The sequence below is a fragment of the Myodes glareolus genome, chromosome 12 (genome assembly GCF_982192425.1).
Source record: "Myodes glareolus chromosome 12, mMyoGla1.1, whole genome shotgun sequence".
NCBI classification, from domain to species: Eukaryota; Metazoa; Chordata; class Mammalia; order Rodentia; family Cricetidae; genus Myodes; species Myodes glareolus.
Window position 1 is genome coordinate 30,724,442 of NC_142037.1, and position 25,290 is coordinate 30,749,731.

At 46.9% G+C, this 25,290-nt stretch overlaps 1 protein-coding gene across 5 annotated transcripts in view; it reads right to left on the reverse strand.

The window, feature by feature from the left end:
• Extl3 (exostosin like glycosyltransferase 3) overlaps window positions 1-25,290 on the reverse strand; it is a 93,148-nt gene that overhangs the window by 20,567 nt on the left and 47,291 nt on the right. The window contains exons 2-4 of one of the 5 annotated variants that reach the window (XM_085698654.2): window positions 22,896-23,092; window positions 5,281-5,380; window positions 825-3,360 (exon numbers count right to left, since the gene is read on the reverse strand). In XM_085698654.2, the coding sequence (XP_085554780.1) occupies window positions 825-2,897 (2,073 nt within the window). In that variant the 5' untranslated portion in view covers window positions 2,898-3,360; window positions 5,281-5,380; window positions 22,896-23,092. Of the gene's footprint in view, window positions 1-749; window positions 3,361-4,326; window positions 4,349-5,280; window positions 5,381-21,351; window positions 21,516-22,895; window positions 23,222-25,290 lie in introns of those variants that run through there. The other 4 variants (XM_048421775.3, XM_085698650.2, XM_048421776.3 and 1 more) reach the window with 4 other exon arrangements.

Here is a 25,290-nt window from a genome sequence, read left to right on the forward strand (position 1 = left end):
AGCTAATGTGTCCCCTGGACCCTGACTCAGACACAGGAGAACATTAGTACAGCCTGCAAAATACTCAGGAAAAGAAGGCTCAAAATCTTCAACTCTCAAATATCAAAAGCCCCAATGCCAGCCTTCCAGAGGCTTCCACTGTACCCCGGGGGCAGACCTGCATCATTTTCCCAGTCCTTTGGAGCGACTGAAATGGAAGATTCTGGACTCAAACGTGCTTAAGCACAGTTCCTGTTACTAAGCAGCAGTCTTGGCGAGAGCTAGAGAAGGGAGATGGAGAGACTACACACGGTGCCTACTAAGTGCCCCAAGACAGAGTTCTCTAACGCATCAGTATGGAAGGTGCCCGAAGGATAACCGGAGCTTTGTGAACCTTCGCAGCTCCGGCTTCAGTTCCTATTGTGGAGGATATGCAGGGCAGCAAAGGAACCGGCAAAGCCTGGAAGGCAGCAAGCAGAAACTTCACAGGGAAGGAGCCTGGAGGGCTTTATAAATAAATAGATAAATGTGCTATACCAGCATGTAAAAGATGTTAAAGGCCCTGGGATCAATCCCCAGCATTTCCTGTACACACACACACACACACACACACACACACACACACACACAGAGGTATATATATGTTACATTCACCTCTGCTACCAGCGAGGGAGCAAAAGTGATAAAAAAAAAAAGTGATAAAAGTTAGAAGAGGCATTAAGAGTGCGGTACAATTTCACGCAGTAAAACGTACTGCCCATTTCTATTACCATGATGGGGACACCAATGTCTGGCCACAAAAGGTCCTCCGAGGGCAGCTTGGGAGAGTTCCACACCACCACTACCTTGTTCAGGTAGGGGAGGCCGTTGAGTCTCTCCAGCGAGTTCATGAGCACTTCCTCCCGCTCGTAGGTCAGCATCACGACTGTGAACTGCTCCCGCTGGACATTGCCCCCAAGTGCTGCCTGGAACTCCTTGCCAGAGCCACCAGCCCCACCACCAATGGGCCGAAATCCAGTCCCTGAGCCCAGGAATTTGGCCTCAGAGGGCAGCACAGGGTCAAAGGGTGTGTGTGGGAAAAGGTGGAAAGGCCCAGGAGCAGAGTTCCAGCTACGGTAACAGTCTGTGACGGTCAGAGTAAAGTTGCGGAGGTATTTAGGTGAGGCATAGGGCGGTTCTGTCTCTACCGGCCCCAGGTCCAGGTCCCCATTGTCAGCCATGTTGGGGTCAGTTCCTGCTGCTTTTCCTGAACGATGGGGGATCTCAGCTGCTACCTCTTCCCGGATGGGAGCAGCTGGGATCTGGATGCGAGTCCTAATCATGGCCAGCACGGTGTTAAAAATACTGTCAGCCGTGGAGAAGTAGGTCTCCCAGAGAAAGCGGCCTTGCCGCCTCATAGCCAACAGATCACTGTCTGAAAGACTCCGTAATAGGAAGTGAACCTCCGTAACACGCGGCTTGGGCACCACCAGGGCGGCCTCGTTCCACTCCAGCATGTCATGGTATGGGAGCTGTACCTGCTCCCCTAGTACAACAGGCACGGCCCCCGCTTCCAGGGCTTCAAAGAGACGTGTGGCACACCCAGATGAAATAACCAAGTGCGGGTCCCCGGGGGTGATGATGAGGGCAAAGGTGGAGAGCTTCAGTAACTCTAGACGGTCTTCTCGCTCCCCACAGAGCGCCCACTCGGTAGGCAGACTGGGCCTCGGCTGGTTTTTGCAGGTAAACTCTACCAGCACCTGATCTAACTTGCTGTCCTGTACGGCCTTCAGGGTGGCAATGATCCGGTCATCATAGTCAGCTGGAGGGTCACCCTCCATTTCTTCCTCAAAGGAACGGGCCTCCTGAAGGCTAGATCTCAGGGACTCAATCTTCTCACCCTGGAAAGTAAAGAGATATTTCCGCTTAACTGGCACCTGCGGTGGGATCTCCATGAAGTTGGGTTCAGACATGGCATGGACAAGTGGTGACACTACCAAATCGAAGCCAGGCCTGTACTGGGCGGCATAGAATGTGGACTGGGCCACCATGGCCCGGCCTGTACTGACATTGTACAGTAGATTCTGTGTGTCCGACTTCCGGGACAGGTTGATGATGACATGGTTGTGCCCATCTGTCCTCCAGTGTGGCAGAGAATACAACTGCTTCTCAAGGTCGGCGGGCCGCAGCACAGCCGGCTCCTGCATTTCTCCCACTAACACCACATACAGGCAAGCAATGGCTGCGTTTTCTGTAACATAAACATTAGCTCTTGCTGTAGCCTGAAAAGCCTGCTTGACCAAAGGGTCCAGGTAGCTCCCAAAGGCAAACTGGTCACTGTCGTAGACATAGACGGGAAAGCCAGAGGTCAGAGGACAGCGAGAGTAATCAAAGCAGTTGTGCAGCCGGCAACCCCGCGTGACCCTGGGGGGCGGCAGGCCAGCATCATCCTTCTCGGGGAGCAGTCGGATGGGCAGAGACAGTTTGGGCTGGTTCTGGGCCATCAGCTCCTTGTAGGAGTGTTCTGTCTGGCTAATGACGTTCTTGAGCTGCAGCAGGTCCTGCTTGGCGTTCTCTATGCTCTTCTTACAGGCTTCAATCTTGAGGTTGAGCTTGGCGATTTCACTGTTGAGCTCCTGCCGCTTGGCTTCGAGCTGCAGAAGCTCTTCACTCACGGACTCGCGAATCCGACAGAGATCGAGAACATGCTTTACCTCACAGAGCTCGTTGCCGGCCCGAGGGCCGAAGATGCGTTTGCCGGCTTCATCTGCCTCATCCAGAGTGGTGAGGTAATAGTGAGCGATGAGGGGGAAGAAGACCAGGATGATGAAGAGTGTGAAACTCAGCCACGTCAGCCGGATGCGGTTGGACCAGCGCAGCATACAGGTCTGACCACCGTTCCCCACTCCCCCATTCCGCAACATGGTATAGCCTGTCATGAGTTCTCTGTGGCTCTTGCCCACTCTGATCACGTCGGATCACTCGCCATAACCATAAGTGTGTTTGACAAAACTCAACCTCTTCTTCACACACAAGTTTCTGGAAGAGTCCGTGTGAGCCCCGCGCAAGGCACCAAATAAAATGGAAATTTCATTTTCCTCAGCCGTGACTTGGAAGGTCTCTAACCCTAGTCAGGCAGATCCTAAGTATTGGCTGTTGTCCTCAAATAGAAGAGGGTACCACATTGCTGATGGGATGAAAAGGAAGAAATCCATGGTGTTAAAATCCAGGGAAAAGGCCCTGGGCTCGGAGGGACCGTTTTAACTGCCATAGCTTTTGTTCCTTGGCCTTGTTGACCAGCCCGTATGCATCGCTTCTATTCAAGTTAAACAGTGGCTGGTGAAAACAGCTGGCAGCCTGAGATGCCAGCCCCGTCCTCCATGTCACTACCGACAATCAGGCCTGCAAAAGAAGAAGAATCTTGTCAGTCTTGAAAAGATTATGTTCAAAGCTCCATCACCTGCTTACACACCAGCCCTGCTCAGTGGTTCCTACCCGAGACCTGGGCACCCCGTGAGATGAGGGAAGCAGCATCCATCTGGAGCTGGTCCTCTCCTAACATGAAAGTCTCCCTGTGAGCTGCTCAGCAAAAACAACTCTTGAGAAGCTCGGTTTGTTAAATTTAGAGTTGAAAAGAGTTAAGAGAGCTCTTTTGAACTTCACCCAGGAATAGATGAAAGGTATCCTCCAGTTTGCCTCTATTTATCATCCATTAGCAGACATCAGGCACTCCTTAAAATAGAAGCAGTAACTCGGTCTTTCAGAGAGAGCAGTGTACTTAGAAATGAGTCCTTTAGGGAAGGACCTGCTGTCGGCCCTCGCACTCAGGGACCTAAACTTGGAAATGGAGATAAGTGCATGCAGATGACGAGGAATTACCATGCTATGAGATAAGCAGAGGGCATGAGCATGAGACTCAAGCATTCTACACAGCATCCTTAGTGCCCTCTGCAAACTCTCCCCGACCAACAGAGAGGCTTCCTACCTACATTCCCTTCAAACTGACATATCTAGAAGTCAAGCCGAGCTGCTCTACGCCAAAACATACACCATTTCATTCGTTCACTTCTTCACACACACAAAAACACACTCACAGCCAGGGAGGGTGGCACAGCCATTCTAGGTAGCGCTCCGGAGGCTGAGGCAGGAGAGTCTTGAGTTCAAGGCCAGCCTGTGCTATGTAGTAAGACTGTGCCTCAAAAAAAGAAAACAAAAGTGTCTGTGGCTACTCTTGACATACCTAACATACGTCAAGAACTGCCTAGCAAGTGTAAAAACCCTTGCCCTCAGCTGAAAAGCACTTGTCTGTCTTGTCAGATCTGTGGATTCGATCCCCAGTGGAGGGGAGGGAGATGGGAAGACACACACCAACTGCAAGAGCACGTCTATGCGTCTCACGGGGGCTCACACTCCCAGCTTCCACCTCTGCTCCAGATGTGCAGCCCTTAAAGTCTCGTAAGTTTTTGTCTACGAACAGGTAAAAACAAAAAGCTGATGACAATTCTACTGAGAATAAGTGGTCAGGATGACAAAAAGTAAAACAAAAATCCACCCTTAAAATACTAAATTTGGATAATTTAAGCTTGATAAACAGGGGTCGAAACAATCGCTCAGCAGTTAAGATTACTTACAGCTCTTACTAGGATCCAAGCCTGGTTTCTAGCACTCACATGGGGTGGCTCACAACCACCTGCAACTCCAGCGCCAGGGGCTGCAAAGCCTCTGGCCCCCAAAAACACCCATACTTATGTGCACAAATCCACACACAAACACATGATTTAAAACAAACATAAATCTTTAGGGGCGGGTGTGGTAGCATACACCTTTAATACCAGAATTCATGAGGCAGAGGCAGGCAGATCTAGCTAAGCTCCAAACTACCCTGGTCTACACAGTGAATTTTAGGCCAGATGGGGCTATATTGTGAGCCTCAAATAATAAATATGCCTCAAAAAATAAATATGAAAACAAATCTTCACACTCAAATAGATAACATCCGGCCAAACAACCCACAGCAAGACCTTCATTTCTCTGTTTATTTTGTTTCGTTTTGTTTTGAAGACAGGGTCTCTATATAGTCCTGGCTATTCTTAAACTCACTCTATAAACCAGGCTAGCCTCAAACTCACAGAGATCCACCTCCCTCTGCCTCCCAAGTGGTGGAATTAAAGGTGTGCATAACTATGCCCAACTCACAACCCACATTTCTAAAGAACCCACACTATTCTTTTATTCAAACGTTTGTGCTTCTGCTGTAAGGATGAGTAAATAAAGAGAAGACAAGACAGAATCCAGGCAGTGCGGCCAGTGCGACCTTCTCACCTTACTGGGCAGCGTTCTTCCTCTCTCTGCCTTATGTAGTAGCATTATGCTTCAACATACGAGTTCTTGTAGTAGTTGACACCAGAGCTTGCTCTCCTGGCTGAAAGAGAAAAGAGAGACTATTTGAAAAGTGCTCACTAAGGAAGGCACTGTTGATTAGTCTTCCTGAGAAGGCTTCCCTTGCAGACTCAGCAGTCACAGAGCACACGGCTGAGCAGAGCTCTTTGGAGAGAGCAGGTACTACCGACAAACACTAGGACAATGGGGAATTTTCTCTCGGGCGGTTGTGGCATGCTGACGTGCTGGAGAGTGTAAAGCAGGATGTTATAAAATGTGGGCAGCATACAAGGGATTTCTGAAGGATGCACAGAGCTCTGGGTAGGTGAGATGTTTACACTAGAATGGAGCTCGGGACAAACAGGAGGCAGGTGAGGAGCATCTGGAGACATAAATGGACCAGCATCAGCCGTGAGCCAGGTGTGCAGGCAAACCTGTCATCCCGCACGGAGAAAACAAAGGCAAGAGAACCCTGGGTTCCATGCATCTGGGCAGCAGTACTCCCAGCGTGCCCAACATACAAGGAGAAATGACAATGGAGATAAATGTTCAAATGGAAGCCAACGCTGATTCTAAAGAATTTCACCCACTAAGTTCTACCTCATCCACCAGCATGAGCCAAAAGAGCAATCAGTGGCCAATTGTGTGGATTCTGTCTCCTAACCATCAACTTAGGAGTTTTCAAGCGTAAAATGAAGAGAAACCATGAACTCTCTTCTGTTCCTCTCTCGTCTAGAAATAAAAGCCAACACACTTAGGTGATTGATTGCCGGTGGTTCTCAGTGCAAGTGCACTGTGCATCTTCCTACTCCTCATCACCACGGCCCATCCCTGCCTGCACTGCCCCCATATACTGCAAACTAGTGGGTTCTCCCTCCTTTAGGACGCTACAGGGCTTCTCACTGTACCAATTTCGCGGCCACCGTCCCCCCTGCTCGTTCAAACTGAGCTGCGCTGCTCCCCTGTAGTTCACCCACACCAAGTTCTGTCCCACCTGACGTCCTCGTCCCTGCTGTCCTCTGAAATCTCCGCGTTTCCCGTGGACTCTCATGCTTCAGGCCCATTTTCTTGATGCTCTCACTTTAAAGCCGCCTCTCTTATTAGTCTGACACTTTCTGAAATTAACCTATTTTTTCTTCTTTCTCCTTTCGCTCCCCTTTCTTTTCCCTTCCCCTCCCTCTTTCTCCCCTTTTCCTCCCTCCCACACTAAACCCTACTCCCCGAGAGCAGGACCCTCGTCTGCTCAGGCCTTGCTGTGTCACCACTGTGTCCACTGAGAGTTAATGAATGAACTGTGTCACTGATCACTTCCTTGGTCTCTTCCCTTAATTCTATGGAAGGACATTTTTAGTATCCCACCCACATCTTTGACTCATGTTCTTTTTCTGTCTTGGGGACATCCAGTCTTCCTCCCACCTCATACTGAAAAGTATTCTGGAAGGCTCTCGGCATCATCTGTTAATGAACCCATCTGCTTTCATGATGTCAAGCATCACCTATGCTCATATCTCCCTACAAGCTATACCCGCAATACTTGCCTTGCTGTTCTGCACCCTGCCTCTCCTGGGGTCACAGTCACTTCAAGGACTTCATTTTCCAAACAGCTTTTAGTTCTGCCCGTAATTCTACATTCTTCCAGTCAGAAACAATGTGCTATATTCAGGAAAGACACAGACCTCAGAGCAGCCAGCCCTGGATGGAACCCCACAGTTAGACACCCATTTTACCATGAGAGACAGTTTTTCCATCAGAAAAGCAACAGTACCTTTGCTCAGAAGTACTACAAAAATTAGAGACAGCATGCAGGCATCACCCTTCTGAGTTTGTCACATAAAAGGCTACAAGCATCAGTTATTTTCAATCTTCAGCTCCTATGTCTAGTCTCCTGCCAAGCCTGTCATTTTTATTACGATCATAATCATGATAATGTTTGCAATAATGCTTTACAGTAATTTTTACACTTTCCCCTTCTTTTTAATTATTATTCTGTCTTCACCCTGGTTCTAGCCCAGAACAACCAGAGTCTGCCAACTTATCCTGTTGGCAAACAACAATTTGGTATAAAAAACCAAATTCGGGTTTTTAATAATCTCACTTACGATGCTATAGCTCGAATGTCCCTGCCCATCCTTCAATTCTCCAATCCACTCTTCTACTTCACCCAGTCTACTGATGACTGCAATCCATACAATGATTTCAGACCCATGTCACTTTCTCCCTACCTTTCGATCTTATTTAGTGTATTTGTAAGAATTAAACTATTAACCTGGAATGATGGCAAGTACCTGTTACTTAAGAGGCAGAGGCAGGAGGACCACTTGAGGTAGGAGTTCAAGACCAACATGGACAATGAATGCAGACTCTCATCTAAAAATAAAATTAAAATTTTAATACGATAATCCCAACAACTAAACCACCTGTGGTCTTAATTTTTACCATACTATCAACCACCATAGAGGCAACACAGCCATGGGGCATTTGCCAAAGCCAGCACTATGTCTTTTGAATGTTCAATCTTAAAAACTATGAGTAAGAAGCAAGGTGGTGGGTGGTGCACACCTTTAATCCCAGCACTTGGGAGGCAGAGGGAGGTGGATCTCTGTGGGTTTGACGCCATCAAAGTCATCAAAGTCAAGTTCGAGAACAGACAGGACACAGAGAAACTCTGTCTTGAAAAACAAAACAAAACAAAAAACCAAAACAAACAAAAAACTATGAATGAGATCAAGCCACTCAAAGCTCGAAGACACTAGGCAAGGACCTGAAGTCCCACCCCTAGCTGAGGTGCTTGGGCAACTGAAAACCCTGCTGGATAGAAATCAGAAAAACAACCCTGTTAAGTGGCCCTACAGCCATGCACAAGAGAAGCACTAATGGTCGCTGGGCTGTGAAAAGAGGATAGGAAGCTGGAAAGAGATGTGCGGGGCTGGGAAGATCAAATACACTGATATATGTATGAAATTCCCAATGAACAAAAAACTGCACGTTAAATAAACCTCTTTATCTTCTACATTACTCAACCTCAAGTATTTTGTGACAAGAGAAAACAGACTAATAAGGTATTACTAGTAATCTAGAGATGATTTAAAGTACATAGCACAGGGGTTCTCAACCTCTGGACTGTGATCGTTTGAGGGTCAAACGACCCCTTCACAGGGGTCGCCCAAGACCATCAGAAACCACAGATATTTATATTATGGTTCATAACAGTAGCAAAATTAGTTATGAAATAGTAAACGAAAATAAAAGTAACTCTATGGTTGGGGTCTCTATAACATGAGGCACTGTATTGAAGGGCTGCAGTATCAGGAAGGTTGAGAACCACTGATGTGGTAGGACGTGGCAATACAAGCAAACACTATCCCACTTTATATAAGAATCCTGAATGTCTGCAGATGTTTTAATCAACAGAATCTGGTACAGTCCCCTCTCACACTAGGAAAACTGCAGTCTGTGCTCTTCAGTGGTTACCCTTAACATGTAAAGCACAATCTTGCCCTAACCAAGGTCTAGCAGTGCTTCTGACAGCTTCCTTCCTTCAGGCATGCTTGTGCTAACCCGTAGCAGGCACATGATGCTCCACTTCCGTTTCGGCCTCCCGGCCGTCAACAGAGCTCACCATGTTCATTCACATCCTTTCTCTGCACAAATTGTTCTTTCCTCTTCCGAGCTTCATTCCTCCCTTCTGGCTGTTGCTTTCTTCCTCATACACAATTTTCCTTTTCCACCATACTCTGGAGACCCCTCTGGATTTATCATCGTTGTTACAAAGTGAGATGTCAGTCCACCTGTACGTGTGCCTCATGGGCAGTTTGGCCCCACTGGATGGGTTTGGCTCCTGTATGTGTTTTTCTGCATGGGGTGTGGGGTTTAGTGCACAGGCACATTCAGAGGCCAGAATTTGACCTTGGGCATCTTTTTCAAGCTGATTTTACCTTTTTTTTTGTTTGTTTATTTATTTATTAGTTTTTCAAGACAGGCTTTCTCTGTATAACAGTCCTGGCTGTCCTAGAATTTGCTCTGTAAGACCAGGCTGGCCTCAAACTCACAAGAGATCCGCCTGCCTCTGCCTCCCAAGTGCTGAGATATAAGGCTTGTGCCACCACCACCCAATTCTGATCTCCCTTTTTAAGAGAAGATTTCTTGCCAAACCTGGAGTTTAGGTCTATTAAGCTAGACTGGCCAACCAGCAAGTTCTCAAGGATGCTTGAGCCTCCCTCCCCAGCACAGATGCATACCAGCATGCCAGCATGCCACTGCACCTGGCTTTTATAGGAGTGCTGGGATCGAACCTAGGCTCTCCTGCTTGTGTGTCAAGCACTTCACCAGCTGAGCCGTCTCCCCAGCCCCATGCTCTGCTGTTCACTTGGAGTTTTATTTGGGGAGGAGTTGGTTTCACGTTGCTGAAGACTCTGAACTTTCTAAATCTTGGAGCTCCTGCCACTCACTAACCTGGAAACTTATAATCCATGGTCTTGGAATACAGTTCGCCCCTCTCTCTCTCCCCCTTGAGCTTCCGTCTGATACCTGCCAGAGCCTATGCCGGCCTCCTCCCTTCTTATCTCTTTCATAACTTCACCTTGCCCTTTGCACTGCCTTCTGGCAGTTTCTTCACGTCTGTCTACTTCAGGAATTGGGAAACTTTCAGCAAAGCGCCAGACAACTAATATTTTAGTGTGTGTATGGGTCACTCAGAGTACCTGAAGCATATTTCAGTCTTTCAAAAAGGGCAGAAGGATCTGGGAAAACGGCTCAGTGGCTAAGAACACTTGTAACACTTGCTGCTTTTGCAGGGGACCCAGGTTCAGTTCCTAGTACTGCATGGTGGCCAGCAACCATCTGTGACTCCAGTTCCAGGGGATACAATGCCTTCTTTTAACCTCCATGACACCAATTGTGCATGCATGTGGTGCACACGCATACATATAAGCAAAATACTCATATACATAAAGTGAAACAAAGCTTTAAAAAATTTAAGACAGGAGGCTGGAGAGATGGCTCAGTGGTTAAGGGTACTGGTTGTTCTTCCAGAGGACTTGAGTTCAATTCCCAGCACCCACATGGCAGCTCACAACTGTCTTTAATTCCAGTTCCAGGGGACCTAACACCCATGGCAAAATACCAGTGTGCATAAAATAAAACTAAATAAATTTAAAAAAGAAAATTTAAAAAAAAAATTTAAGACAACCCCTTTTAAAATGTTCATTCTTACACTGCAAACTATAAATAGCAAAACACTTGATAAGCACAGTGACACACGCCTTTAATCCCAGCACAGACAGAGGCAGGTGAATTCAAGCGAGAGCCTATCTCAAAATAAATAAATAAATAGAATAAACGCAAGCCAGGAGCCAGAAGCAGCCCACGGGCCATGGTCTTCAGCTCTGTCTACTTAACTAGTCAGTTACCTCCTCTGCCAGCATCACCTCTACCTCTAGGCTTTAACTCTGACAACTATTTCAAGTCTCCATTCCTTCACTGTGTGACAGTACCTACTCCTTATCTTTCCTGGCTCACCCTAATCTAGCTGCTGATTCTTGCTTACTGGGTGGCAGATTACTTCCTTTGTAACCCTATATTCAGTCCCTCTTTGGGGGCGTTTATTTCTGAGAAACGTCTGTGCACCCGTCTAGAACAGTCTGCTGAACTGCCAGCCAGCCTTATTATCAGCCTTTGGTCTCATGTCAACTTCTCAACCTAGAGATTCTCCCACACCACACAGCAATGATAAACGTGAACACAAAACCCACAGACAGGAAACCACAGTCATGCTTTCTTGGTGGCTATTTCGCCCTCTTGACAACCCACAGCCCGGGCTAAGAGGGGCATCTGCGTGCCTGTGGCAGGAGCGCTCTGTCCCCCTACTGCTTTTCTGGACACTCAGCCATTTGAAGATCTATTCCCTCACATGGTGTCTCTATTCTACTGCTCACAAACTCAGGGTAACACCTCAGGTGTGGTCACCCCAGCACACTGACCAGATTCTTAGATTCCAAGCCCTTGCATCCTACCCTTCACTTGTACGTTTTAATTAGAAGTTATGTCTTGGGGCTGGAGAGATGGCTCAGAGGTTAAGAGCATTGCCTGCTCTTCCAAAGGTCCTGAGTTCAATTCCCAGCAACCACATGGTGGCTCACAACCATCTGTAATGGGGTCTGGTGCCCTCTTCTGGCCTGCAGGCACACACACAGACAGAATATTGTATACATAATAAATAAATAAATATTTAAAAAAAATAAAATAAAATAAAATAAAATAGAAGTTATGTCTCTTTCTGGAGGGAAACAGAAATGCTGTTTTGCCAAAGGCAGCGGCTTCCTTTATCCACGCATACATGCTTACAAAACTAGGACACCGTATGTTCTCTTTTGCAACCTGATTTTTCCCCCCTTATATTAAGAGCTGTTAAGCCAGACGTGGTGGAAGCAGAAGAATCAAGAACTCAAGGTCGGGTCTGAAGATGTAGCTCGGTGGAGGACCTGAGTTTGGCTCCCACATCAGAGGCTCACAACGAACGGCCTGGAACTCTAGGTCCAGGGGCTCCAGTGTCCTCTTCTTGCATTCTGAGGGCACTGCATTCATAGGCACACATAGACACACACATACGCACATGATGTAAAAAGAGTTTAAGGACACCCTTAGCTACACAGCCAGTTTAAAGTCAGCAAGAGTTTAAAAAATAAAAACAAAACCTCTCTGCTCTCCTACCATGAGACATCCTACCACGAAGGCACTGGTAGTTGAATCCCACCCATACAGAAAGGGAGTGCACTAGGTAGGCCCCTTTCGTTAGACAGGTGCTTCTCGTTCCCATTACGATCGAGGCCTCCCTGGGTATTTCTGCAGAGAGCCACAGTGTTTTTCCACGTGAAATTGCTGGGTTGTATTAAGAATGGCTTGCCATTTTGTAAATCACTGTTAGCTAGAAAGAGGATAATACATTCTCCAAGGAACAGAATCAAAGCTGCCATTTACAGGGCTTACTGGTAACCGTGTGGCAGAGAGGTGGGCAGAACTCAGTTATCTCTTTGCTCACCACATCTCCACTCTTCTGCCTGGGGAAAGCCAGAAGGCCAGGTGTGGGCAAAGGGAAAGTGACCCAGAGCAATCTGTCCTTTATACTAACTGGTAGTTAAGAGCAGGTGCGAATTCTCTCTCTCTCCTACCAGAAAACGATAGGAAAACACTATGCCACTAAAAAGAGTCATACCAGCCAAGCAGTGGGGCACATGCCTTTAATCCAAGCACTTGAGAGGCAGAAACAGGCAGATCTCTGTGAGTTCAAGGTCAGCCTGGTGTACAGAGCTAGTTGCAAGACAGCTAAGACATTACACAGAGGAACCCTATTTCGAAAAACAGAGAGAGAGAGAGAGAGAGAGAGAGAGAGAGAGAGAGAGAGAGAGAGAGATTGAGAGCCACACCAAGCAGATATAAGGAAGACAGACTCCATATACAAGTCCCTGAGACACTAGAGTCTGTTGCTGCAGTTAGGAATGCAACTGAAGGTTTTCTTAAACAGACAACATAGGAGACCGCGTATCTTCCCGTAGGAAGAATCTTCTTGTGCTCGCCACGGGAGGCCGCCCTTAGTTTCGATCCTGGTCTGTTTAGCAGAGCTCTCTGCAGACACACTGCTCTGTCCACACACCAATAGTCCAATGTGCCCAGTCGGACATTGCTTGTCACCAGGTCGGGCCATGCATGGTATTCTGCCTCGTCTCCCTGTTCACTGCCCCGCAGGGTCCCTTCAGGACTCTGAAAGTCCCACCGAGCATGGAGAGGAGGGGCTTGAGCCGTGTTCTCTCCCAAGTCTCAATCCCCAGCAGACAGTTCTCCTTCAGCCATAAACCCTATAGCCACTACCCTTTGTGGTCACTTTAAGTCTTAACAGCTTCCATAAAGTTTTTCAAAATACAAAGGACTGGCAACTCCCTAAAATCTCACTGGACTCAATTTAGTATCATATGGTTCAAAACCTAGTTCATCATTTCAACTGACTCTTCTTCAACCAGATTAAAAACTCCTTAGAGAAACAATTCTTTTTCTCTAGTTTTTAAATCCCTCTCAGAGAAATGGCAGCTACTAATAATATTCTACTCAAACTCTCAGCCAGCATTTTCATCCCCAGACAATTTTGAAATTTATAGCCTGCTCCCCTCTGTCAGTCACCTCCTCCCTTGTCACTCCCCCACCTCTTTCTCCCCATCACCTCCTTCCTCCAGCACCTTGTTCTCCCCGTCACCTCCCCATCACCTCCTCTTTCCCAGTCACCTCCTCTTCCCCTCTGTCACCTCCCTCCTCCCCCATTATCACCTCCTCTTCTGTTGCCTATCCCGATCCCCCTAAACACCTCCTGCTTCCTCCTTAGTCAACTCCCTCTCCTCCCTTCCTCCTTCCCTGTCACCTCTCCTTCCCTCGGCCACTACCTCCTCCCTTCTGTCACCCCCTATCACCTCCTCTCCCCTGCCACCTCCTCCTTCTTGTTGTCTTCCCCCTCCTCTGTAGCTACACCTTCTCCTCTAGCGGCTCCTAAACTGGCAGGAATATTATTCTGCTGTACCAGGACCTTGCTTCCAAGATTTAATTGATACATTCATATCACAACTACTGCCCTGACTATTCTTCCTTTAAGGATAACGCTCTGAGATTCTCTACCATAGATTTGGGACACCTGTTTATTTGGGTCTTCTTTAGTGTCTTTCAACGGTTATATCCAAAGAAGCTGGAGGGAGGGGAGACAAAGAGGAAGCAGAGAAAATTATGCCAAAATACTCAGAGATGGAGAAGCACAAAGGAGTGGCTGGTTCCACTTGGGCTGCCATCTAGGCCCTTTTCAGGTGTTTCCAACTGAAATCCTCTATGTGCTTAACATGGCTCTCAATGTAATTGTGAGCCAACATTTATTGAATGCTCACTATGCACCAGGTTAAGTCTATTACATTCCTCAATACATCGCCCCAATCTTCCAACAGCCTTACAGGTAGATGTCACTGCATTGCACATGACAAAACCAAAGTCCATTGTCCACTATGGTACCAATGGTAGCACTTACATTCACATTCATCTAAGGGTGTGTCTGTGTCCCATATGCATACACACAGGATGATTTCTACATTCTCCCTGGCTGTTCTACACTATAACCATAAACAATGATTAAAGCTAACACTCTCTTCATATTTAAAGTGTTTTTTTTTACTAAAAGAGAAAATGATCTACCAAGTGTGTCTTAGTCTGTACACCCAAAACCTACCTACCCATCCATATTTATAGTACTATTTTCTTTTTCCCATTTCGGCCAAAATTGCCTCATTAAGTGGCAGAATTCTATCAGAACCCAAGCATGGGTTCTACACACATTGTGGTTACCTCTGCTGCCAAAAGACCTGACTTGCTTTAAAGGCCAATGGCATGGGAATGATTATATAATTAAAGCCACTGAGGAAGAGAAACAGCACTGCACTTAGATTAAAGCAGAAAGACAGTGGCAGCACCGCACCCAGGAACAGTTCCTTGTGCCAGGCACAGCATCCTCCAAACAACTCAATTCACACTCCTGATTACTTCAGAAGTCACTGGAGGGGGGGGGCGCAGTGTACTCCAAACAACACAATTCACACTCCTGATCACTTCAGAAGCCACGGGGATGGGGGGGGGGGAGACAGTGTACTCCAAACAACACAATTCACACTCCTGATCACTTCAGAAGCCACTGGGGGGCTTTCCAGACAAAGAAGTGGTGAATGGTGGAGGCCAGGAAAGGTGCTTAAGAAAATACAGCCAACAAGCTGAGGAGGCAGACACAAGCCCTGGTCTGTGCAGCCTAGCACCCTGTACACTGCTTCTCACTTATCTACTATATGTTTACTGACAAGAAACGCTAGGTCTCCATTCCTTTCACTTAATAGGTTTGTACTGCTTTTGTAATTAAAAGGAAAAGATAAACTGGGCACGTGCACTCCTGTAACCCCAGCACTCAGGACACTGAGCAAAAGGATGGTGAGTCTGAGGCCAGCCTGAGCTACAGAACAAATGAGGAAGGTGGAACGAGGAAAATATTTTGCTGCAGTCTTTTAGAGTACATGCTGGAGAGTTCAGTAAATAATGTGATAATCACCTATGGGGGAAGAATTTCTATGACAAACCAGAATAAAAACTTCCAGATGAACTAAAAAATTGTCACACATGAAGCGGAAGAAGAAAAGGAAAGCATGCAAGTCACTTCAGTTCAAGTTAAACATGGTCACTTTTCTAGGAACCTGGCAAACACACAACAGCCCAGGCACAGCAGTTCAGCACAATTACCCACAAATCAAAGGGGTGTGTCTGTCTGTCTGTCTGTCGATCTGTTGATCAAAAGGCTGATTTGCTACCTGACCAAAGTTTAAAGGGCAAAAACATTAACGGTGGACAAAAGATAAAGACAAGAAGTTACTAAAAGGAAGGGTTGAAGGGGAGTCAAATAAGCATGTTTAAAAGTGTGCCTTCCAGGCAGAGAAACACATTTCTAACAAATACAATGATGCTTTCCACCAATAGATCAGCAAAGAACTGTTTGCCATCTGCTATTTACCAGAATCCAGGGTCACACACCTTCCTGAAAGACAGTTTGGCAAATGGAGGCTGTCCTGACCCTTAACTCCACTTCCAGAAAGCCAGAATCAAGAACAGGAAGAAAATGGCCTGCAAGAATGTCTATACTAAAACATTAAGGACAGGTGGCAAGGTCCGTACACTCTAGGCTGTGCAGGCAGCAGGCACAGTGTGGTTCATATTGTGCAAATAGAGGGCATTTGTGATCTAAGTCTTAGCTTTTCTCATCTTTGACTTAGCAATTTCATTTTCTAGGAATATATTCTATGTGCTAAAGACCTGCACACAAGATGTAAACGCCTCGGCATTCTTTCTACAATATATACAACAAAACATCCAAGAAGTTAAGAATGGCTAACTGTAAAATATTTTTCTTATATGGACATCAGGCTGTAAACTTTTCAATAATTTTCAGTAAGATGGAAACATGTTACAATGATATATTAGTGGTAAAATAATATTCGAAATCATGTATCTGGTTAGAAAAACACACAGAGGCAAAACACCATCGGTGGCTCATTTATTTCACAAAGTTATACACGATCTTTTCATTCTTCCTTTTTTTTCTCTCTCTCTCTAATATCCCAGCACTCAAGGGGTAGAGGTAGGTAGAGCTCTGTGAGTTTGAGGCCAGCCTAGTTTACATGAGTTTCAGGACAGCCAGACTTACAAAGAGCAGTTTAGTAAGGTCTTCAGGCACAATGTGCTAGTGAATTTTTCTGGAGCAGTCAAGCTGTGGCGTGACAGAGAATGAGCTGGTCTTTCTCAGGCTTCCATTTCTCAGGGATACAGGACTTTTCCTTTGTTCTGTGGCCTGTAGAGTCGGTAGCATTAGTAGCCTGGGCCTCTCTCTCAATGAGATGCAGAGCAGAAGTGAAAGCAGCTGTAACCCAGCTTGTGACTATTGGAAACAGAGTTCTGCCCTTGCGTTATCACTGCCATCTTTCTGACTCACCAGTCCTTTACAATGAATGCCTCCTTCTTCCTAACCCATTCGCTCTTGGCACTTTGGTTTCTTTCTTTCTTTCTTTTCTTTTTTTTTTTTTTTAAGGTAGAGTCTATGTAACCGAGGCAAGCCTCGAACTCCTGATGATCCTGCCACCAGTCAGGAGCCATCACTTAGTCTCTTTTTAACTCCTAAAGGGAATGACTAGAGCAATTGGCCTCAAAGATCCTCAGGACTCTAGGACTCCACTGACTTATAAGTACCTTGTCCAGAAAATGCCCAGATGCTCACAGGCTTTTTATTGGAAGGACAAATGCCACTGTGTCAAATCAAGTCAGGGAGGGTCCTCACCCCCTGTGCATGGCATGTTCCTTTAAGCACCCCTCCCCGACCCCACCTCCGTTTTCCATAGAGTTCATTAATCACAAGTTTGGGGCTCTTATCAACTGTTTTCTTCATTCAAAGCCACAGTGCTCTTGGTGTTTTACAACTAAGACATAAAGGAAGTCACGACGGGAGGAGTCAGTCAAGACTGGGAGAAAACCCAAGATACAAAAGCTATCAGTTGGATTTCTGCAGAGGAAATCCAATAGAGATAAAGACAAAGCAAGCACTTTGATCTCAAACTGCACGGGAATGACTGCATTTAACTGAGCACAGGCCTGCGCACCGACAAAGCTACTGCAATCAGTAAAGCAAGGAAATCTACTATTTAGGAAAAGTCCATCAGCTTGAATTTGGTCTTGCTTTCCCCGCTCCCGTCTGCCCCTTCCCCCACACATAAAGAGGAGACTGGAAAGCAAAGGTGGCTGTGTCCTCAGCAGCGTGTGCAGAATTCTGCCATCTGTGCTGAGCGCCGCACTTGAAGAAGGCCATTAACACAGTAAATGGAGACCAGAGGACTCAAAGGCTGGCAAAGGGATGGAAAACCGTCAAACGAGAAACAGCTGGTGGAAATGGAAATCCTTTGAGGACAGCAGAGGCCTTAAGAGTCAAACGGACTGGCGAGATGGAGAGAGAGAGAGATGGTAAGAGAGATGGCCCAGCGGTTAAGAGCATTGGCTGCTCTTGCAGAGGACCTGGGTTTAATTCCCAGCACCCACATGGCAGCTCACAACTGTCTGTAACTCAAGTTCCAGTGGAGCCAATTCCCTCAAACACCAATGCATATAAAAAGAAAAAAAATTAAAAAAAAAAAAAGACAGACAAGCTCGGTTGGCCAGTAAAGACACCAAATGCAGTCTGCCAACACCTGTGTGATGCACTGTCAGCTATGAAGCACAAACCCTACAACAGTTTCCTCAAAAGAAGACAAAAGGAGAGGTTTTTAACATGCAATCTCCCTATTTCTAAACGTTTCTGTGTAAGTTGAGAAGGCCTTATTTGACTCAAACAAACACCAGTGTGCTAAAGCTAAGAAGGAAACATGGTGACTATCTCCCCACATAGGGATTTTTCTCTGTAGTCCATAATGGTGACGCTAAGAAACAAAAGCCACAGCTGGATCTAAGGAAATGCCTTCGGGACTCAGTCTACAAGCTGGGACGGCGACTTCACGGTAAGGTTTCAGAAGGGGACACAGTAAATACTGCAGACCAGTTTAAGAATCTGACCACTTGCTGCAACCAGCTTCACTCAGGCCTTCTCCCTACATCCTCTCCTCCCCCGGCCCCCACACAGCAATGCGATAACAGTTAGCCTCTTATCTATCAGTGACTTGGTCTTTAGATTTATTTATCTCATTTTTTTTTTATATGTATGAGGGTTTGGCCTGAAAGAATGGAGGTGTACCAAATACATGCCTGGTGCTTGTGGAGATCAGAAGAGGGCACCAGATCCCCTGAAACTGGAGTTACAGATGGTTAGAAGTCAGCACGTGGATGCTGAGAACCAAACCCAGGTCCACTGCAAGAGCAATACACACTCCTATCTGAGTCATCTCTCCTGCCCCTCAGTGACTTTAAAAAATAAATTCTTAAGCTGGTGGTGATGGTGGAGGTGGAGGTGGTAGAGGTGGTGGTGGTGGTGGTGGCAGCAGCACAAGCCTTTCACACCAGCATTCCCAGCACTCGGTAGGCGGATCACTCAGTTCAAGGTCAACCTGGTCTACTGAGTGAGTTCCAGGACAGCCAGAGCTAAGAATAAATTCTTTTTTTTTTTAATGATTTTCACTTATTTCTATTTTATGTGCATTGGTGTTCTGCCTACATGTGTATCTGTGTGACGGTCTCGGATGCCCTGGAGTTGGAGTTACAGACCCTGCCATGTGGGTGATGTGAATTGAACCCGGGTCCTTTGGAAGAGCAGCCAGTGCTCTTAACAGCTGAGCCATCTTCTCCATCCCCTAAAGAATAAATTCTATGGAAGAAGGGAAAAAACCAAAAACACAAAGATGGCAAAGAACTTATAAAGTTAAAAACACTATTATAATCCACCATTACATTGTGTTTATATTTTAGATTTATTTTTAAACATGTATTATTTGCTTATATGTATATGTGTGCCTGTGTATGTGCCCAAGGAGGTCAGAAAGGTGTTGGCTCCCTGTACCTGGAGATCCAGGCAGTTGTGAGCTGCCTGCTGCAGGCACTGAAATCAAACTTCAGGTCCTCTACAAAAACAATATGCACTCTTAAATACGGAGCCATTTCTCCAGCCCCATGGGTTTACATATTTTAACCGTCTTGTTACATATGCTGAGGGCATAGTCCCAACCTATTTCTGTTCTGTATTCCTCCCTTGGGATATGAAATATTTTCACTGAAAAAGAAAATATTTAAAAGGAGTTGAAAGCACTTCCAATGATGCCATGGGAGAGGACGGGATAACAGGGTAAAGTGTCCACAAAGCGACCGTCTGGATGTTAATCATTAACATCACGACCAATCTCAAAGGTATTGGGCCCAGCCAAACAGAAGAATATACAAAAGTAAAAGTGAGCTAATGAGAGGTGATACTTAGAGCAGGCACCGGAGCTAGCCCGCCTGCTCTTCCACGCTTTACTGAGAGCACAGCTTTGCTCACTGGCCGATGGATACAGGCAGGTTTTAATTACTGGAAGCATTGGAGTCTGCTCTGTATTATGAAGGGCTGCTCTCGCTCTTCAATAGACTCTACCGTTCTCCTTCCTAAGGCTCCATCCCTGGGATTTTAATGGGTCATCTGGATGCCTCTGAGCAATACTCTACACTGCTTATTATGGCCTATGTAGAGGAGCCGTGATACTAAATGAGTCTCTCTGTCCATCTGTACTTCAAGGTTACAGGTTTGTTTCTTAGATCCTGCTTCTCTTACACCTATTTATAAGGCCCCTGAAAGACTGCAAACGTGAAATGGGCATGTGACTGGTTCAGGCAGGAGAGGGCTATGCTACAGATGACCTGACCTCTGTCCTTGCTACAGATGACCTGACCTCTGTCCTAAGTTCTCAGTTTCATCTGCCCACAATTTGCAACTTCCGGAACCTATAGCATACCAGCTACCTTGTTATTACAGATTTTTAAAGGAAACAGATACTAACAGTAAACAAAAATAAATATTTGATGGTTTGCTTTTTTTGTTTTGTTTTTTTGGCATAGGTCTCATGTAATCCAGGTTGGCCCCAAACTCCCTTATACAGCTAAGGATGACCTCAGGCTCCTGATGCTCCTGACCACCAAGCAAATGTTTGTTTCAGATGGGTGTTGCCACAACTTGCCTGGAAAGAAACAGGTCACCCAAAACTTTTTCAATTAAACTTAGCTCTCCAGCAAAGACTAGCGGGTCACTTTAGACATTTTAATTAAAGGTCCTTGGTTCTTAGTTCTTGTTTCACCCTAAACCATATACAAAGACAGTTTCTGCCTCCCCAGGGCTACATCTGGTGAAATGCTCTTCTGCCTGATAACCGACTCTACTTCCAACAACCCCGTTAACCCTGCCCCAGAGTCACCACCAGGGCTAGGGCTGTAGCTCGATGGTGTGCTGGCCACTATTGCATGCATGTGTGACGCCCTGGGTTCTAAAGGTAAAAAGCAAACAAACTTAGTCACTTCTCAGGTGGACAGGAACTGCTTCGCTCCTAACTCCTGTACCACCTTTTACTGACCTTCCCTTGGTTAGGCTAGAGCTCACCACACATATCAGGTTGGTCTGGAACTCATGGTGAGCCTCCTGCCTCAGCCTTCCTAGTGTTGGGATTAGAGGTACAAACTACCACACCCTGGTCTTACCCTTTCACACAGCACACCCTTTCCAGCTAGCACACTGTCTTCTCAAAGTTTCTAGTATATTTTGGACCTTTCCCTCACCTAGAACCTGTTTTTGTCTCCTACCTGGTCACTGAGTCTTTTTACTCGCAGGCAAAAGCGCTCAGACCTAGTCACTAAGAGATTCCAACACACACCAAATATTTGATAATGGTTTTTCTTCTAGAAAAATGAGGGGTGAGAGAATGAAGACACACACACCATAAACTTTTTGTTAGTTCTACCCCTCACCTCTGGTGACCAAACACATGTCTCAAGAATTACCAAACCCGGGCTGGAGAGATGGCTCAGAGGTTAAGAGCATTGCCTGCTCTTCCAAAGGTCCTGAGTTCAATTCCCAACAACCACATGGTGGCTTCAACCATCTGTAATAGGGTCTGGTGCCTTCTTCTGGCCTGCAGGCATACACACAGACAGAATATTGTATACATAATAAATAAATAAAAATTATATATATAAAAAAAGTCTGGGTGCCACGGCCCCAGCCTGCAATCATAACACTACATACAGACGCTGAAGCAACAGGCTCACCGAGAACTCTGAGCCAGCCTGGGCTACAGTGTCACCCTGTCTCAAACGACCAAACAAAATCAAAATTCACACAATTCTGAAGATCCACAATTCTAGGTCTCCACCAGAAAGCAATGCGACTAACTTCAACCCTCAGGCTCCCCACAGGCAAAGAGCAGGGAATTCTCACAGGAAAGGGTATGCTTAACTCACCAAGTAAGAGTTTAACAAAGTGGCATTTCTTTCCTCACAAATTATTTAAAAGTCCTCCGCTGGAATAAGTTATTGAGAAAAGCAAGTTTCACTCAAGGCTACCAATTCCCCAGGAGGAACCACCAACCCAGACTCTACAGATTTAAAGTCACTGGGCCAGAGGGGAAGACTAACTGTTGAGCAATAGCCGGGAAACTCGTGGTTTGAACATTGGATAGATGGATGGATGGATGGATGGATGGATGGATGGATGGATGGATGGATAGATGGACGGATGGACAAACGGATGGACAGGGATATAATGAGGATCAAGGAGACCAGCGTTGAAATGCCAGACTCTCCAAACTGAAAGAACAAGACAAAGTGAAGAGAAGCAAAGCTAAAGCCATCTCTTAAATCACATACTGCGTTTCCTCCTCCCCAAAAGAAGAGATCCTGACAAAGGCTTTTCGAATTTAAAGAGCAACAATCCAGGCTGGGAGGAGCTGGCACCCACCGAATTTCAATGGACTAAGAGCCATATCAACAGGGGCTAAGCAGCTGGCTCGCTGTGGAGCCAGAGAAAGCACCTGGTGCTGCCCTGCTCATCCCCAAGGCTCTGATCTGGGGTTGTCGCCTACAGAGAGGTCACCCCCCATTCCGGGCGCAGGGACCTGCATCCCTCGTCCTCTGCTGCGGCACACCCAGGCCCCAGACAGACACAGAGCAGCACCTGGACCCTTGGCAGGAAGTGGCCACCTGGTGAGAAGAGCCCGGTGGGCAGCAGCGCGCAGCTGTGCGAGGAGAGCCGGCCAGATGTGGAACTGAGCACCGGGAGCTGGAGGCTGCGCTTCCACAGGAGATGCTTCCACGGGCCGCTAGTGTCCGGCCCCAGCGGAGCGAGGCCCCCAGCGCGGGGCAGGCCTACTCGGCTGCGCCGCCACAACAGATCCGGGCACAGCCACTGTCGCTCCCGCCCGCCACGGCCGCGCGCTCGAAGCTGCCGGGTCCTTCCCGCCAGCCCTTCCTGCCCTGCCCGGGTCCTCGGGCTCCCATGCCACCCGGACCCTTACCAGCTTCCAGTCAGAGACGAGCCATCGCCGTCTCCTGCCCAAAACTCCGCTTCCCACAAGCCGCTCTGGCTGCCGGCTGCGCGCCTCCCAGGCCGCGCCGAATCCTCCGCTCCCCCTGCCGGCCGGCGGCCATTTCCGACCGGCAAGGGCGGAACTTGCCGAAGACCAGGGACGGAAATGGCCGAACCTGCGTTTGCCTAGAAGAAAAGAATGCAGAGGTGTTCGTGACTTTCCGGATGCGCCCGGAGCTGGGGGCAGAGGAGGTGGTGGGCTCTACCCTCCGGGGTCCTAGATGTAGGCTGGTTGTGGGTGATTGTTAGAAGGAACAGGCATGCGGGCTTGAGGAGGAGCCCACTTATTTGGGTAACTCCTCAGCCTAAAAATAAACCTATGTTCAGTTGAAGTGCCCGCGCTAGCAATGACCCACAGTTCTGAAACACTTTTAAATACTTAGCTGCAAATAATAAAGGGCAGGGCCGATACGTAGGGAAAACAAAACAAAAACAAACAAAAAACCCTCGGCTTTGCAAAAACAACAGGTTAATCTCTTGAGAATTAAGGACTAAGAAGAATGCCTTTTAAATTCTTTAAAGCCAGTCCCAGTAATTTTGGGATTGGCAAGACTCCCTCAAATACCTAAAAGAAAAAGATGGAGGTTGAAGGTAGGACCGATCCCAAAAGCGGCACGGGGTCAACAGAGCTAACTTAGAAAATAGTCTTGAATCTTTTGTTGTTGTTTTGTTTTGTTTTGTTTTTGAGACAGGGCTTCTTTGTGTAGCCTTGGCAGCCCTGTAACTCACTCTGTAGACCAGGCTGCCTCTCTGTAGACCCGCCTGCCTCTGCCTCCCGAACGCTGGGATAAAGGCATGCACTACTGCCCAGCTTAAAATCATCTTTTAAAATTCACAATTGCAGGATAACCTAAAACCAGATTGCTTCAACATATTTATTTTAATCCCCCGGGAACAAAGTTATTATTACACCAGGCCTTCCTCAGCAGAACCCAGACACACCCAGCGAGGTTGGCTCAAATCCATCCCTGTGCTTGGGTGGTCTGTTCCTTTAAGGAGAACTGCACCGGAGCAAGGCTGTCACAGCTGTTGACCCTTCCACCTGCCCTTCGTGGGAGAGCCCACGCCCACTGCTCAGAACAGGGAGGCTGAGAAAGCAGGATTCCGCTCCCACAGTGGACAGTGTGAGCTCACCACTCCCTTTGCAAAGCAGCTTTGAAACTCTAGCAACCTGTTTTCTGGAGTACTTTCCTCATCCTCCTGACCTCTCCATGCGTCTCCAAAGTCGGGGTCAGCTCTTTCCCATCTGTTCTATTTTACTTTCTGTCACTAATAAAACACCGTGACCAAAGCAACTTGGGGAAGAAAGGGTTTATTAGCTTTACAGATCCCATTTGTCATCTATCACTGAGAGGAGCCAAAGTAGAAACGTAAAAGCTGGGCTGGACCCTGCGAGGCGGAAACTGAAGCAGAGGCCATGGAGGAATGCTGCTTACTGGCTTGTCCCCCATGGTTGGCTCAGTTTTCTTTTTATACCACTAGAGATCAACTACTCAAGGGTGGCAGTGCCCATAATGGGCTGGGTCTTCTCACATCAATCATTAATCCAGAAAATGCCCCCCTTGCCCACAGGCCAGTCTGATGGAGGAGTTTCTTCCTCCTTTCTTCCTTTCCCACCTCCCCCGTTCTCCCTTTCTCCTCCTTTCCCCTCTCTCTACTTGGGGAAGGGCATTTTAAGAAAAGGTCTCTCTCTACAAAGCCCTAGCTGTTCTGGAACTCATTATACAGACCTGAAACTCAGAGAGATCTGCCTCCTTCTGCTGGGATTAAAGGTGTGGACCACCACATCCACACCTGAGGTACTCAGAGGACTCTAGCTTGTGTCAAGTCGGCAAAATAAATAAATAAATAAATAAATAAATAAATAAATAAATAAATAATTAACCAACACACCATCCTTTTTCCTTTCCCTGCTAAGGACACATTACTCTCCTCTCTCCTACAGTGAGAACAGGAGGCAGAAATTGCCTAGGCAATTGGGTGGAGGGGAAGTGACTGGCTCCTTTCTTGACTAAAGGCTGGATATGCCTTTGGAAATGCCCATAACTTTGTCCTTGCAGAAGCCAAAGAGGCCATAAGTGTCTAATCTAGTGTCTCTGGTTTTACCATGCATGGCCTGAGGCTGAAGATACCAGGAAGTGGGAGTGTGTGTGTGTGTGTGTGTGTGTGTATCTCTGTTTCTTTCTCCATCAAAAGAGTACCCCTTTCCTGGAAACTATATTGAAGCTGTGACCCAAACTTCAAGACATTGAAACCTGGAATAAAAACTGGACTGACCAGCCCACCCCCCTCTCTTCCTCATCCACTAAAGCACCATTAACTCC